Source organism: Phaenicophaeus curvirostris, chromosome 5, assembly GCF_032191515.1.
Source record: "Phaenicophaeus curvirostris isolate KB17595 chromosome 5, BPBGC_Pcur_1.0, whole genome shotgun sequence".
Lineage (NCBI taxonomy): Eukaryota > Metazoa > Chordata > Aves > Cuculiformes > Cuculidae > Phaenicophaeus > Phaenicophaeus curvirostris.
The window spans coordinates 1433840-1447346 of NC_091396.1; the positions used below are offsets into that span (position 1 = coordinate 1433840).

Genomic DNA, 13507 nt, shown 5'->3' on the forward strand with positions numbered 1-13507 from the left:
ATGGGTATTTATAGCCCCGAGCGCCGCGGAGCCGCTGCCCCCGCCCCGAGCGCGGCCCGAGCGACCGCCCGCAGCCCCGGACAGGTGGGAACCGGCACCGGGAACCGGGGGGCACCGGGAACCGGGGGGGGGGGTTGAGCACCGGGAGGCATCGGGAGGCACCGGTCCCAGGGGGTTCGGGAACCGGGAGGCACCGGGCACCGGTCCCCGGGGGGTTTGAGGCACCGGAGAGAACCCGGCGGCACCGGGAACCGGGGGTCTGGGAACCCGGAGGCACCGGGAACCGGGGGTTTGGGAGATGGGAGGCACCGTAGAGAACCGGGAGGCACCGGGAACGGGGGGTGTAGGAGCTGGGAGGCACCGCGAGGCACCGGGAACCGGGGATTTGGGAGCCGGGAGGCACCGGGAACCGGGGATTTGGGAGCCGGGAGGCACAGGAGAGAACCGGGAGGCACCGGGAACCGGTCCCCGGGGGTTTGAGACACCGGAGAGACCCGGGAGGCACCGGTCCCCGGGGATTTGGGAGCCGGGAGGCACCGGAGAGAACCGGGAGGCACCGGGAACCGGGGTCGGGAACGGGGAGGCACCGGGAGACACCGGTCCCTGGGGTTTGGGAACCAGGAGGCACCGGGAGGGACCGGAGAGAACCGGGAGGCGCCGGGAGGCACCAGTCCCTGGGGGGTCTGGGCACCGGGAGACACCGGAGAGAACCGGGAGGCACCGGTCCCAGGGGGTTTGGGAACCAGGAGGCACCGGGAGGGACCGGAGAGCACCGGGAGCCGCCGGTCCCCGGGGGTTTGGGGGCACCGGGAGGCACCAGTCCCCAGGGGACACCGGGAGGAACTGGGGGGGGTGGGTTTGGGGGCACCGGGGGGGGCTGTGGGCACGGAGCTAGGTTTGTCAGGGGGTTGGGGACCCCTGGGGGGGCTCAGCCCCCTCTTTTCCCCCGGGGTGGGGGTCCTGCTGTCCCCCCCCCCGTGTCCCCGGGGCTGCTCTCTCCGCTGGCACCAAGGACGAGCAGCCGTGACTTTGTAGGGACACCCGGGAGAACCAGCTCCGAGCGGGGTCCCTGCGTGGCTACTGGGAGCTACTGGGACCTACTGGGATGTTCTGCTGGGACGGGGTGGGCGAGCCGGCTCTGGAGCCACCGCGCAGTGGGGCAACTGGGCAAACTGGGAGTTACTGGGAAGAGTTTTTCGGCCTCCACGTCGCGGTGTGGTGGCAGGAGGATGCTCCTGGGTGGCTGCTGGACTGGGGGGGGGTCTCCAGTAAAGTGGGGGTCACCCAGGGCTGCTCTCCCAGTTCCCCAGTCAGGGGGGTTTTGCTTCAGCAAATCCCCAGCTCCTAGAGTTGGGGGATGCTCGCGCCCTTCGCTCTGCTGGGTTGAGCTTCGCAGGACTCCCCCAAAGCCGACAAGGGGTATTTTGTGGCTCTGGGGTGGTTTTAGGGCGCTGGCTGCTGGTTTTGAGGTGCAGGGGCGCAGCTCCTAAGAAGGGAGAGGGGCTTGGCCGGCGCTGGGTGCAGGGAAGACCTATTTTTAGCCAAAAATGTGTGTGGAGTGCCAGCACGTGTGCCTGTCGGGTTGGGTGACACCGGCCAGTCCCGGCACGGCCGGCATCCACCCCAACTCTGGCTCTGGGGAACCCCAACCCCTGCTCCATCCTGGACCGCTCCCCAAATCCTGGGGTCAGTGCTGGGCCCCTCCCCACAAGGAGGATGTTGAGGCTCTGGAGCGAGTGCAGAGAAGAGAACGGAGCTGGGGAAGGGGCTGGAGAAGAAGAGGAGCGGCTGAGAGAGCTGGGGGGGTTCAGCCTGGAGAAGAGGAGGCTGAGGGGAGACCTCATTGCTCTCTGCAACTCCCTGAGAGGAGGTTGTGGAGAGGAGGGAGCTGGGCTCTTCTCCCAAGGGACAGGGGACAGGACGAGAGGGAATGGCCTCAAGCTCCACCAGGGGAGGGTCAGGATGGACAGCAGGAAGAAATATTTCATGGAAAGGGTCACTGGGCAGTGTCCGAGGCTGCCCAGGGAGGGGGTTGAGTCCCCTTCCCTGGAGGGGTTTAAGGGCCGGGTGGACGAGGTGCTGAGGGACATGGGTTAGTGATTGATGGGGATGGTTGGACTCGATGAACCGGTGGGTCTTTTCCAACCTGGTGGTTCTATGATTCTCTGATGGGGCCGGTGGCACCGGGAATGTTGCCGGCGGCTGGTTTGGTGGCGATGCAGAACGAGAGAGCAAAGCAAAGCAGCGGGTGCGCCAGGGGATGCGCCAGGCAGCGGAGCTGCCGTTTTGGGGTGTTTTAGGGTGTTTTGGGGACCCCCCATGTGGGCTCGTGCAGCACCAGCCGGTGTTTCAGCCGCGCTGCACAGTGGCGAGGGCCGAGCTGAGGAGGAGGGAATCCAGGACACCGAGGGCGCTGGGTGCCAAGCGGTGCCCTGGCCCCCCTCGGGGTGCAGGGGGGGGCATCGCCGGGCAGGCGGGGTGCCAGCCCCTTGGCCGGGAATTGCTGATTCACGGCGCTGAGCGGGATGCAGGATGCTCGCCGCGGCTCCTGGCTCTGCTCCGGCTCAGCGAGCGGAATGAGGGTTCCCGGGTGCCGGGGGCTGTGCCAGGCGGGGCTGTTTGGATGGCACTGGGGTGGCAGAGGGAGATTTCAAGCACGCTGGCGGCTCCCTCACGCCCCGCTGGGGCTCCCTGCGTGGTCTCCTCCTCCTCCTCAGGCGCCCCTGGTCGCGCCAAGCTCGGGTATCGGGGTCGGGGAGGCCTGGATGGGGCCAAGCTCTCAGCAGAGACCTGACACAACTCGGTGCATCTGCTGCAGCAGCTCTGGGCTGGGCTGGGGGTCCCCTGAGTGGCTTCCCCGGGGCGTCGTGGTGGTTCAGGCACGGAGAGCCCCAGCCCTGCTCTTGCGCGCTCCTGATGCGCTTGAACAGCCTCACGTGCTCTCGTGTGTCGTCTTGGGTGCTCCCGCACGGGCTTGCCTGCTCGTGTGTGCTTTTCCATGCTCTGGCACGCTTCCCGCGTGTGTTCTTGCTCAAACACGCGTGCTCCTGCACACCCTGGCCTGCTCCTCCTCGTCCTTGCTCACTCACCCATCCTCTCGCGTCCTCCTTCGCGTCCTTGCACGCTCCTACGTGTCCTTGCTCACTCCTGCGACCTCTCACACGCTCCCCCGTGTCTTTGCTCACGCGTGCATGCTCTTCCACGTCCTTGCTCGCTTGTGCATCCTCTCACACGCTCCTTGAGGTCCTTGCATCCTCTGGCCGCCTCCTCCCTGTCCTTGCTCACTCATCCATCCTCTCACATGCTCCTTCACATCCTTGCGCGCTCCTACGTGTCCTTGCTCACTCATGCGACCTCTTACACGCTCCTCAAGGCCCCTGGCCTGCTTCTCCTCATCCTCGCTCCCTCGTGCAACCTCTCACACGCTCTTTGAGGTCCTTGCACACCCTGGTTGGCTCCTCCTTGTCCTTGCTTGCTCGTGCATCCTCTCACATTCTCCTTGAGCTCCTTGCACACCCTGGTTGGCTCCTCCTCATCCTTGCTCCCTCGTGCATCCTCTCACACCCTCCTCGAGGTCCTTGCACACCCTGGTTGGCTCCTACCCATCCTCTCTCGCTTGTGCAACCCCTTATATGCTCTTTGAGGTCCTTGCACAGCCTGGCCTCTCATCCTCGCTCCCTTGAGCCACCTCTCACATGCTCCTTGAGGTCCCTGGCCTGCTCCTCCTCATCCTTGCTCCCTCGTGCATCCTCTCACACCCTCCTCGAGGTCCTTGCACGCTCTGGCCTGCTCATCCTCATCCTCATTTGCTCATGCAACCTCTCACCCCCTCCTCAAGGTCCTTGCTCCTTCGTGCATCCTCTCACGTGCAATTTGAGGTCCTTGCACACCCTGGTTGGCTCCTCCTCATCCTCACTCACTCGTGCAACCTCTCACACACTCTTTGAGGTCCTTGCACCGTCTGGCCTGCTCCTTCTCATCCTCGCTCCCTCATACAACCTCTCACACCCTCCTCGAGGTCCTTGCTCCCTCGTGCAACCTCTCACGTGCTCCTCGAGGTCCTTGCACACCCAGGCCTGCTCCTCCTCATCCTCGCTCATTCGTGCAGCCTCTCACATGCAATTTAAGGTCCTTGCACACCCTGTCTGGCTCCTCCTCATCCTTGGTCACTCATGCATCCTCTCACATGCTCCTTGAGCTGCTTGCACACTCCTACATGTCCTTGCTCACTCATGCAACCTCTCACATGCTCTTTGAGGTCCTTGCACACCCTGGTTGGCTCCTCCTCATCCTCGCTCCCTCATGCGTCCTCTCACACCCTCCTTGAGGTCCTTGCTCCCTTGTGCAACCTCTCACATGCAATTTGAGGTCCTTGCACACCCTGGCCTGCTCCTCCTCATCCTCACTCACTCGTGCATCCTCTCACATGCAATTTGAGGTCCTTGCACACCCTGTCTGGCTCTTCCTCATCCTCACTCACTTGTACAACCTCTCACATGCAATTTGAGGTCCTTGCACACCCTGTCTGGCTCTTCCTCATCCTCACTCACTTGTGCAACCTCTCACATGCTCTTTGAGGTCCTTGCACACCCTGTCTGGCTCCTCCTCATCCTTGGTCACTCATGCATCCTCTCACATGCAATTTAAGGTCCTTGCACACCCTGGTTGGCTCCTCCTCATCCTTGCTCCCTCATGCATCCTCTCACACCCTCCTTGAGGTCCTTGCTCCCTTGTGCATCCTCTCACGTGCAATTTGAGGTCCTTGCACACCCTGTCTGGCTTCTCCTTGTCCTCGCTCACTCGTGCAAACTGTCACATGCAATTTGAGGTCCTTGCACACCCTGTCTGGCTCTTCCTCATCCTCACTCGCTTGTGCAACCTCTCACATGCAATTTGAGGTCCTTGCACACCCTGTCTGGCTCTTCCTCATCCTCACTCACTTGTGCAACCTCTCACATGCTCTTTGAGGTCCTTGCACACCCTGTCTGGCTCCTCCTCATCCTCGCTCACTCGTGCAAACTCTCACATGCACTTTGAGGTCCTTGCACACTCCTCCTCTCTCCGCTCCCCCAGCTCCTGGCACGCTCCTCGCCGTGGGCGCTGCCTGTGTGGGTGCGATTACAGCGGGTGCCGGGGCGCACCCAGCGCTGCCGGCTCCGATAACACCCCTCCTGCCCCCCTTAACCTCCTGGGGGGTCCCCGGGGACCTGGTGTCCAGGGGCTGTCACCGCTCGGCGGGGGGGACACGAGGGGTTTGGGGGGCCCCCGGGGTTCCCATCGCCGTGCTCGGCACCCACGGGTGCCCAAAGGGGTCCCCGCTGGGTGCTGGCCCTGGGGAGCCCCAAAGCGGCTCCTCGCACCCCTCGGGGGCCCCTGCAGCCTCCACCCCGCCCCCCCCAGCTGCTCGCAGGCATTTTTAGATACGGGCCATGTCCTATCTGTATCTCAAATGTCCCCAGAGCGGGTGGCCCCCCCGCTGGCAGCTGCCACCCGCTCGCTGCTGCGGGTGCCGGGAAGCCCTGAGGTGTCGGGTGCGTGTGGCCACTGCCCGCTGACCCCCCCCCCAGGGCACCCAGGGGTGGGGGGGGACCCTGGGGACCTAGGCAGGGGGGGAGAGTGGGGGGCTGGGGGGGTGGAATGGGGTGCTGGGGGGCAGCTTGGACATTGGGTGGGTAAACTGAGGCACTAAGGGGGGGGAACTGGGGTGCTGTGTAGGGGTGGGGGGGGCAGGATGGGGTGCTGGGGGGGTGGAATGGGGTGGGGGGCAGGATAGGGTGCTGGAGCGGGGTGCTGGGGGGGGCAGCTTGGGTGGTGGGTGGGTAAACTGAGGCACTAGGGGGGCAGGATGAGGTGCTGGATGGGATGGTGGGGTGCTGGGTGGTCAGGATTGGGGTGCTGTGTGGGACGGTGGGGTGCTGGGGGTCAGGATTGGGGTGCTGTGTGGGATGGTGGGGTGCTGGGGGTCAGGATTGGGGTGCTGAGGGGGCAGGATTGGGGTGCTGTGTGGGATGGTGGGGTGCTGGGGGTCAGGGTTGGGGTGCTGTGTGGGATGGTGGGGTGCTTGGGGGTCAGGGTTGGGGTGCTGTGTGGGATGGTGGAGTGCTGGAGGGGTCAGAATTGGGGTGCTGGGGGCAGGATTGGGGTGCTGGGTGGGATGGTGGGGTGCTGGGGGTCCGGATTGGGGTGCTGGGTGGGATGGTGGGGTGCTTGGGGGTCAGGATTGGGGTGCTGGGTGGGATGGTGGGTTGCTGGGGGTCAGGAGTGGGGTGCTGGGGGGCATCTGGGGTGCTGTGTAAGAGGATTGGGGTGCTTGGGGGTCAGGATTGGGGTGCTTGGTGGGATAGTGGGGTGCTGGGGGGGGCAGGATTAGGCTGCTGTGTGGGATGATGGGGTGCTGGGGGTCAGGATTGAGATGCTGGGGAGGCAGGATGGGGCATTGGGTGAGGAGCTGGGGTGCTGGGGGGGATGCTGGGGGGGTTACTGGGGTGCTGGGGGGGCAGACAGGGTGTCACCACGCGGCAGGACGAGTCCCCGAGCGCTCAGCACCCAGGTGCCCCCCAACACCTTGAAGTGGGGGGGATGGACATGAGATTAAATCTCTCTGAGCGGCTTACGCAGCCGCGCTGAGCCGCAAAGCCGGTGGTGATGCCGTTGGGCTCCCGGCTCTCCCGCAGGGGCCTCTTGCCGGTAGCCGACGGCCACTTGGCCGGGGGACGCGGGGACCATGACCTCGGCCAACGACTACGAGCAGCTGGAGCTGCAGCAGCCGTACGGGCGCGTCAGCGTCCGCTGGGACGCCTCCGACGATGAGCTGGACAACGACAACAGCTCCGCGCGCCTCTTCGAACGCTCCCGCATCAAAGCCCTGGCAGGTCAGCGCTTGGCTTGGTCCTCCTGGGTCATCCCCGTCCTCCTGGATCATCCCCATCCTCCTGGGTCATCCCTGTCCTCCTGAATCTCCTCGGTCCTCCTTGGTGTGACCGTGCTCTCTGTCGTTGTAGACGAGCGGGAGGCCGTGCAGAAGAAAACCTTCACCAAGTGGGTGAACTCGCACCTGGCTCGCGTCACCTGCCGCATCTCGGACCTCTACATGGACCTCCGGGACGGGCGGGTGCTCATCAAGCTGCTGGAGGTGCTGTCGGGAGAGCTTCTGGTAGGAATCCCATCCAGATGGGGACCCCAGGACCATCTCCATTCCATCCCATCTCCGTTCCCTTCCGCCCCATCTCCATCTCATCCCATCTCCATCCCATTCCATCCCCATCTCCATCTCCCATCCCCATCTCCCATCCCCGTCCCCTTCTTCACCTCCCATCCATGTCCCCATCTCCATCCCCATCCCTGTCCCCTTCCCCATGTCCCCTTCCCCATCTTCCATGTCCCCTTCCCCATCTTCCATGTCCCCTTCCCCATCTTCCATGTCCCCTTCCCCGTCCCCTTCTCTGTCCCCTTCCCCTTCTTCATCTCCCATCACCCTTCTCCATCTCTCGTCCCCGTCCCCATCTCCATCTCCCATCCCCTTCTCCATCACCCTTCTCCATCTCCCATCTCTCGTCTCCATCTCCCATCCCCATCCCTTTCTCCATCTTCCACCTCCCTTCTCCATCTTCCACCTCCCTTCTCCATCTTCCACCTCCCTTCTCCATCTTCCACCTCCCTTCTCCATCTTCCACCTCCCTTCTCCATCTTCCACCTCCCTTCTCCATCTTCCACCTCCCTTCTCCATCTTCCACCTCCCTTCTCCATCTTCCACCTCCCTTCTCCATCTTCCACCTCCCTTCTCCATCTTCCACCTCCCTTCTCCATCTTCCACCTCCCTTCTCCATCTTCCACCTCCCTTCTCCATCTTCCACCTCCCTTCTCCATCTTCCACCTCCCTTCTCCATCTTCCACCTCCCTTCTCCATCTTCCACCTCCCTTCTCCATCTTCCACCTCCCTTCTCCATCTTCCACCTCCCTTCTCCATCTTCCACCTCCCTTCTCCATCTTCCACCTCCCTTCTCCATCTTCCACCTCCCACGTCCCCTTCTCTGTCCCCATCCCCTTCTCTGTCCCCATCCCCTTCTCTGTCCCCATCCCCTTCTCTGTCCCCATCCCCTTCTCTGTCCCCATCCCCTTCTCCATCTCCCTTCTCCATCTTCCACCTCCCTTCCCCATCCCCTTCTCTGTCCCCATCCCCTTCTCCATCTCCCTTCTCCATCTTCCACCTCCCTTCCCCATCCCCTTCCCCATCCCCTTCTCCTCCGTCCCCATTCCCCACATCACCAGCCCTGGTTCTCCACCAAAGCTCCTTCCCTGGGTGTTTCCGAAGGTTCCCCCAGGTCCGGGGTGGCCGCAGGGACGCGCGGGTGTCCCCAAGCCTCCCCAGGGGTGCCCAGCGTGGCGGGGGAAGGGTGCTGAGCGCTGCCGTCCCCCAGCCCAAGCCCACCAAGGGCCGGATGCGGATCCACTGCCTGGAGAACGTGGACAAGGCGCTGCAGTTCCTGAAGGAGCAGCGGGTGCACCTGGAGAACATGGGCTCCCACGACATCGTGGACGGCAACCACCGCCTCGTCCTCGGCCTCATCTGGACCATCATCCTCCGCTTCCAGGTGGGATCCGGGTGGGGTGGGAGACGCCTCCCGGCGCGGGGAACCGTCTTCCTTGGGTGTCCTCGCTCACCCCCGGGATGTTCTTCTGCCCCAGATCCAGGACATCATCGTGCACACGCAGGAGGGCCGGGAGACGCGCTCCGCCAGGGACGCGCTGCTGCTCTGGTGCCAGATGAAGACGGCCGGGTAGGTGCTGGGACCCCCAACCCCGCCGCGCCGGGGTCTGCAGAGCCCCGAGGGTGACGGTGACGCCCTGTCCCCACGGCAGGTACCCCCACGTGAACATCACCAACTTCACCTCCAGCTGGAAGGATGGCTTGGCCTTCAACGCCCTCATCCACCGGCACAGGTAGGCGGCACCGGGAGGAGTAGGGAGGGCGGTGGTGGCACCAGGGGACGTCCCGCTGGTGTGTCACCACCGTCCTGCACCCGCTGCCCCCAGGCCTGAGCTGGTGGACTTCCAAAACCTGACCAAATCCAACGCCCGGCACAACCTGGAGCACGCCTTCAGCGTGGCGGAGCGGCACCTGGGCATCACCTCGCTCCTCGACCCCGAAGGTGAGGCCGTCGCCGCCCACGCTCCTGCCTCAGTTTCCCCGTGGCACTCTGGTTCTCCAGACAGAGGGGTTTCCACCCCATGGATTTGGGTGTGGGGACGGATAAGACCGTGGTGACCCGTCACCTGGGGATGCCAGGTGAGGTCTGACTCCTCTTCCTTGCGCCGAGCAGATGTGTTCACCGAGAACCCCGACGAGAAGTCCATCATCACCTACGTGGTGGCTTTCTACCACTACTTCTCCAAGATGAAGGTGCTGGAGGTGGAAGGCCGGCGCTTGGGCAAGGTAGACGATGCCGTCGGGGTGGGGACGGGGGTCCCGGCGGGGTCCTCCGCGCTCACCACGGGCCGCGGCGCAGGTCATCGAGCACGCCAAGGAGACGGAGCGGATGATCGAGGGCTACGGAGGGCTGGCCTCCAACCTGCTCACCTGGATCGAGCAGACCATCGCCTCCCTCAACAGCCGCAGCTTCGCCAACTCACTTTCCGGGGTCCAGCACCAGCTGCAGGCCTTCAGCACCTACCGCACCGTGGAGAAGCCCCCCAAGTAAGCCCCCTGGAACCCCCCTCCCGTGGCGTGGAGCATCCCGGAGTCCTCCTGGCTGAGCGATCTCTCTCTGGGGTAGGTTTCAGGAGAAGGGCAACCTGGAGGTGCTGCTCTTCACCATCCAGTCGCGGATGCGAGCCAACAACCAGCGCGTCTACACGCCCAACGAGGGCCGCTTGGTCTCCGACATCAACCGGGTAGGGGGTCCATCCTGGCCACATGGCCACGTACCACGGGGACACGTGGTGACCTGCTACCTGGGGAAGCTCTTTCTCCGATATCTCTGAGGGCTTTGCTCCCCAGGTTGCCCCAGGGTAGCTTGGGGCCAACTCCTTGGTCCATCTCCTGGGGCAGGTTGGTTCTATCTCGAGGTAGTTCAGGTCCTGGGACGGGTTGGTTCTATCTCAAGGTAGTTCAGGTCCTGGGGCAGGTTGGTTCTGTCTCAAGGTATTTCAGGTCCTGGGGCAGGTTGGTTCTATCTCAAGGTAGTTCAGGTCCTGGGGCAGGTTCAGGTCCATCTCAGAGCAGATTAGGTCTGTTCTAGACCAAGTCAAGTCCCTGTCCTGGGGGCAGTTCAGGTCCGTAGAATCATAGCATCACTAGGTTGGAAAAGACCCACTGGATCATCGACTCCAACCATTCCCATCAAGTCCATCCTGGGATGGGTGGCAGGGCAGGTTGGGTCCGTCTCCCAGACCAGTTCAAGTCCATCCCTGGATGCATCGAGTCCACTTGAAGCAGGTCGGGTCCATCCCAGGGCAGGTTGGGTTCCTCCAGCCCCACGGGTGATGTTGGGGTTCACCAGCAGAACGAGCCCGGGGATGGATGAGGGGACACGGGTGCCACCCAGCTCCGTCTCCACCTTCCCGCAGGCGTGGGAGCAGCTGGAGAAAGCGGAGCACGAGCGGGAGCTGGCGCTGCGCAACGAGCTGATCCGGCAGGAGAAGCTGGAGCAGCTGGCGCGGCGCTTCGACCGCAAAGCCGCCATGCGGGAGGCCTGGCTGAGCGAGAACCAGCGCCTGGTGGCCCAGGTGAGACCGGGGACGTGCCCCCCGGCACCCGGGATGCTCCACCGGAGCCTCACCGCGAGCTTTGTGCCGGCGCAGGACAACTTCGGGCAGGACCTGGCGGCGGTGGAGGCGGCCAAGAAGAAGCACGAGGCCATCGAGACGGACACGGCCGCCTACAAGGAGCGGGTGCAGGCCATCGAGGCGGTGGCGAGGGAGCTGGAGTTGGAGGGCTACCACGACGTCCAACGCATCAACCGGCGCAAGGACAACATCCTGCGGCTCTGGGAGCAGCTCCTGGAGCTACTGGCGGCCCGGCGCCAGCGCCTGGAGATGAACCTGGTCCTGCAGCACCTCTTCCAGGAGATGCTCCACAGCATCGACTGGATGGATGAGGTCAAGGTGAGTTGTGGGTGTTGGGGACCACCAGGGGTGGGATGCTGTGGTCCCACAGGTGTTGGTGGGACCCCTATGAGGAGGCAGATGAGGTGCTGGTGGTGGGTCCTGGGTGGCAGCGGGCGCTCTCGGCTGGAGAAGGTGGTGGATGATGCCTTGGGCTCTCCTGCAGGTGCAGCTGGCGTCGCCCGAGTATGGGAAGCACCTTCTGGAGGTGGAGGAGCTGCTGCAGAGCCACCGGCTGCTGGAGAGGGACATAGCCCTGCAGGCCGAGAAGACGCGGGCCATCAGCACCGCTGCCCTGCGCTTCGCTGAAGCTGAGGGTAGGCACGGGGGCGCATCTTGGGATGATGGCATAGTCACGAGAATCCAGGACATCCTGGGATCATGGCATGGCCAGGAGAACCTGGGATGTCCTGGGATCATGGCATGGCCAGGTGGAGCTGGGATGTCCTGGGATCATGGTATGGCCAGGAGAATCTGCGACCTCCTGGGACTGTGGAATGGCTAGGAGAACCTGGGATCTCCTGGGATCGTGGCGTGGCCAGGAGAACTGGGGACCTCCTAGGATTATGGCACGGCCAGGAGAACCTGGGACCTCCTGGGATTGTGGCATGGCCAGGAGGAGCTGGGATCATGGCATGGCTAGGAGAACCTGGGACCTCCTGGAACCATGGCATGTCCAGGAGAACCCGGGATGCCCTGGGATCATGGTACGACCAGGAGAGCCTGGGACCTCCTGGGATTGTGGCATAGCCAGGAGAAGCCAGGACCTCCTGGGACCATGGCACGGCCAGGAGAACCCGGGACATCCTGGGACTATGGCATGGCCAGGAGAACCTGGGACCTCCTGGGATTGTGGCATGGCCATGAGAACCTGGGATCGTGGCATGACTAGGAGAACCCAGGACCTCCTGGAACCATGGCATGTCCAGGAGAACCTGGGACCTCCTGGAACCATGGCACGACCAGGAGAACCCGGGACCTCCTGGAACCATGGCACGTCCAGGAGAAGCCAGGAGGCCCCACTGACGGGTTCCCACGCCGTTCCCCGTCCAGGCTATCGTCCCTGCGACCCCAAGATCATCCGGGACCGCGTGAGCCACCTGGAGCTGTGCCTGCAGGAGCTGTTGAAGCTGGCGTCGCGGCGCAGGTCCCTCCTGGAGCAGTCGCGCTCCCTCTGGACCTGCCTGTGGGAGCTGGACGAGGCGGAAGCCTGGATCAAGGAGCAGGAGCAGCTCTACTCCGCGTTGGACTTCGGGAGGGACCTGGCGGGCGTGCTGCTGCTGCGGCGCCGCCACGCCGCCTTTGAGGCCGAGCTGCGCGGCCGCGGCGAGCGGCTGGAGCGGGCGCTGGCGGCGGGCGCGGGGCTGGCATCGGCGGGACCCGCGGCCGAGCGGCTCCGGGAGCGCCGAGCAACGCTGCGGGCGCTGTGGGCGCAGCTGGAGGAGCTGGCGGCGTTCCGGAGGCGCGGCTTGAGCGAGGCCGAAGGCTTCTTCCAGTTCCAAGCGGAGAGCGAGGAGCTGGCGGAGACCTTGAGGGACGCGCGGAGACGAGCGCGAAGCGAGGAGCTGGGGCAGGACGAGTCCCGCACGCGGGTCCTGCTGCGGCAGCACCGGCAGCTGCTGGAGGAGCTGGCGGCCGCCAAGGAGCAGTTGGATGCGTTGAGCCAACGAGCAGAAGGCTTCCCACCGGAGCTTCGCGGCAGCCCCGAGGCGCAGAGCCGGCTGGGAGCCCTGCGGGAGCTGCTCGCCGAGGCGGCCGCGCTGGCCGAGCGGAGAGGCCGCCAGCTGCAAGACGCTCTCGACCTCTACACGGTCTTCGGCGAGAGCGACGCCTGCCACCTCTGGATGGGGGCCAAGGAGACCTGGCTGGGGCAGCTGGAGGTGCCGGAGGCGCTGGAGGACCTGGACGTGGCGCAGCACAGGTAGGGGCTGGTGCGGCGGTGCCGGTGCCGGGAGGCGCCTCGAGGTGCCGCGCGTCCTCAGCCCGGTTGTCCCCGCAGGCTGGACGGGCTGCAGCTCGAGGTGGCCACCGTGGCCCCCCAGGTCGCCGCCGTCAACCGCGCAGCCGACGGGCTCCTGGCCAGCGGGCACCCCCGCAGCCCCCACGTCCGGCAGTGCCAGGAGCAGCTCAACCAGAGGTAAGGGGGGAGCAGGTGGCATGGGGGGCTAGCAGGTGATGCTAGGGGGCAAGTAGGTGATGCTGGAGGCGAGCACGTGGCATTGGGGGGCAAGCAGGTGATGCTGGGGGGCGAGCAGGTGATGCTGTGATCGAGTGGGTGATGTTGAGGGTGAGTGGGTGGCACTGGGACCAGTGGGTGATGCCGGGGTGAGCAAGTGACATTGGGGCAAATGGGTGACACCAAGGGGTGAGCAGGTGATGCTGGGGGCGAGCAGGTGACACTGAG

The 13507-nt window shown here is 64.7% G+C and overlaps 1 protein-coding gene across 1 annotated transcript in view; it reads left to right on the forward strand.

Annotated features, from left to right (window-relative positions):
• The window catches only part of SPTB (spectrin beta, erythrocytic), a 27405-nt gene continuing 13898 nt past the window's right edge, over positions 1–13507 (forward strand). Inside the window, exons 1-15 of the mRNA XM_069857210.1 lie at positions 1–84; positions 6675–6872; positions 7002–7153; positions 8418–8591; positions 8686–8777; positions 8860–8940; positions 9034–9149; positions 9321–9433; positions 9507–9694; positions 9774–9891; positions 10567–10725; positions 10801–11103; positions 11270–11420; positions 12157–13024; positions 13103–13240. Of these exons, the coding sequence (XP_069713311.1) occupies positions 6725–6872; positions 7002–7153; positions 8418–8591; positions 8686–8777; positions 8860–8940; positions 9034–9149; positions 9321–9433; positions 9507–9694; positions 9774–9891; positions 10567–10725; positions 10801–11103; positions 11270–11420; positions 12157–13024; positions 13103–13240 (2801 nt within the window). The 5' untranslated portion in view covers positions 1–84; positions 6675–6724. The remainder of the gene's footprint in view (positions 85–6674; positions 6873–7001; positions 7154–8417; positions 8592–8685; positions 8778–8859; positions 8941–9033; positions 9150–9320; positions 9434–9506; positions 9695–9773; positions 9892–10566; positions 10726–10800; positions 11104–11269; positions 11421–12156; positions 13025–13102; positions 13241–13507) is intronic.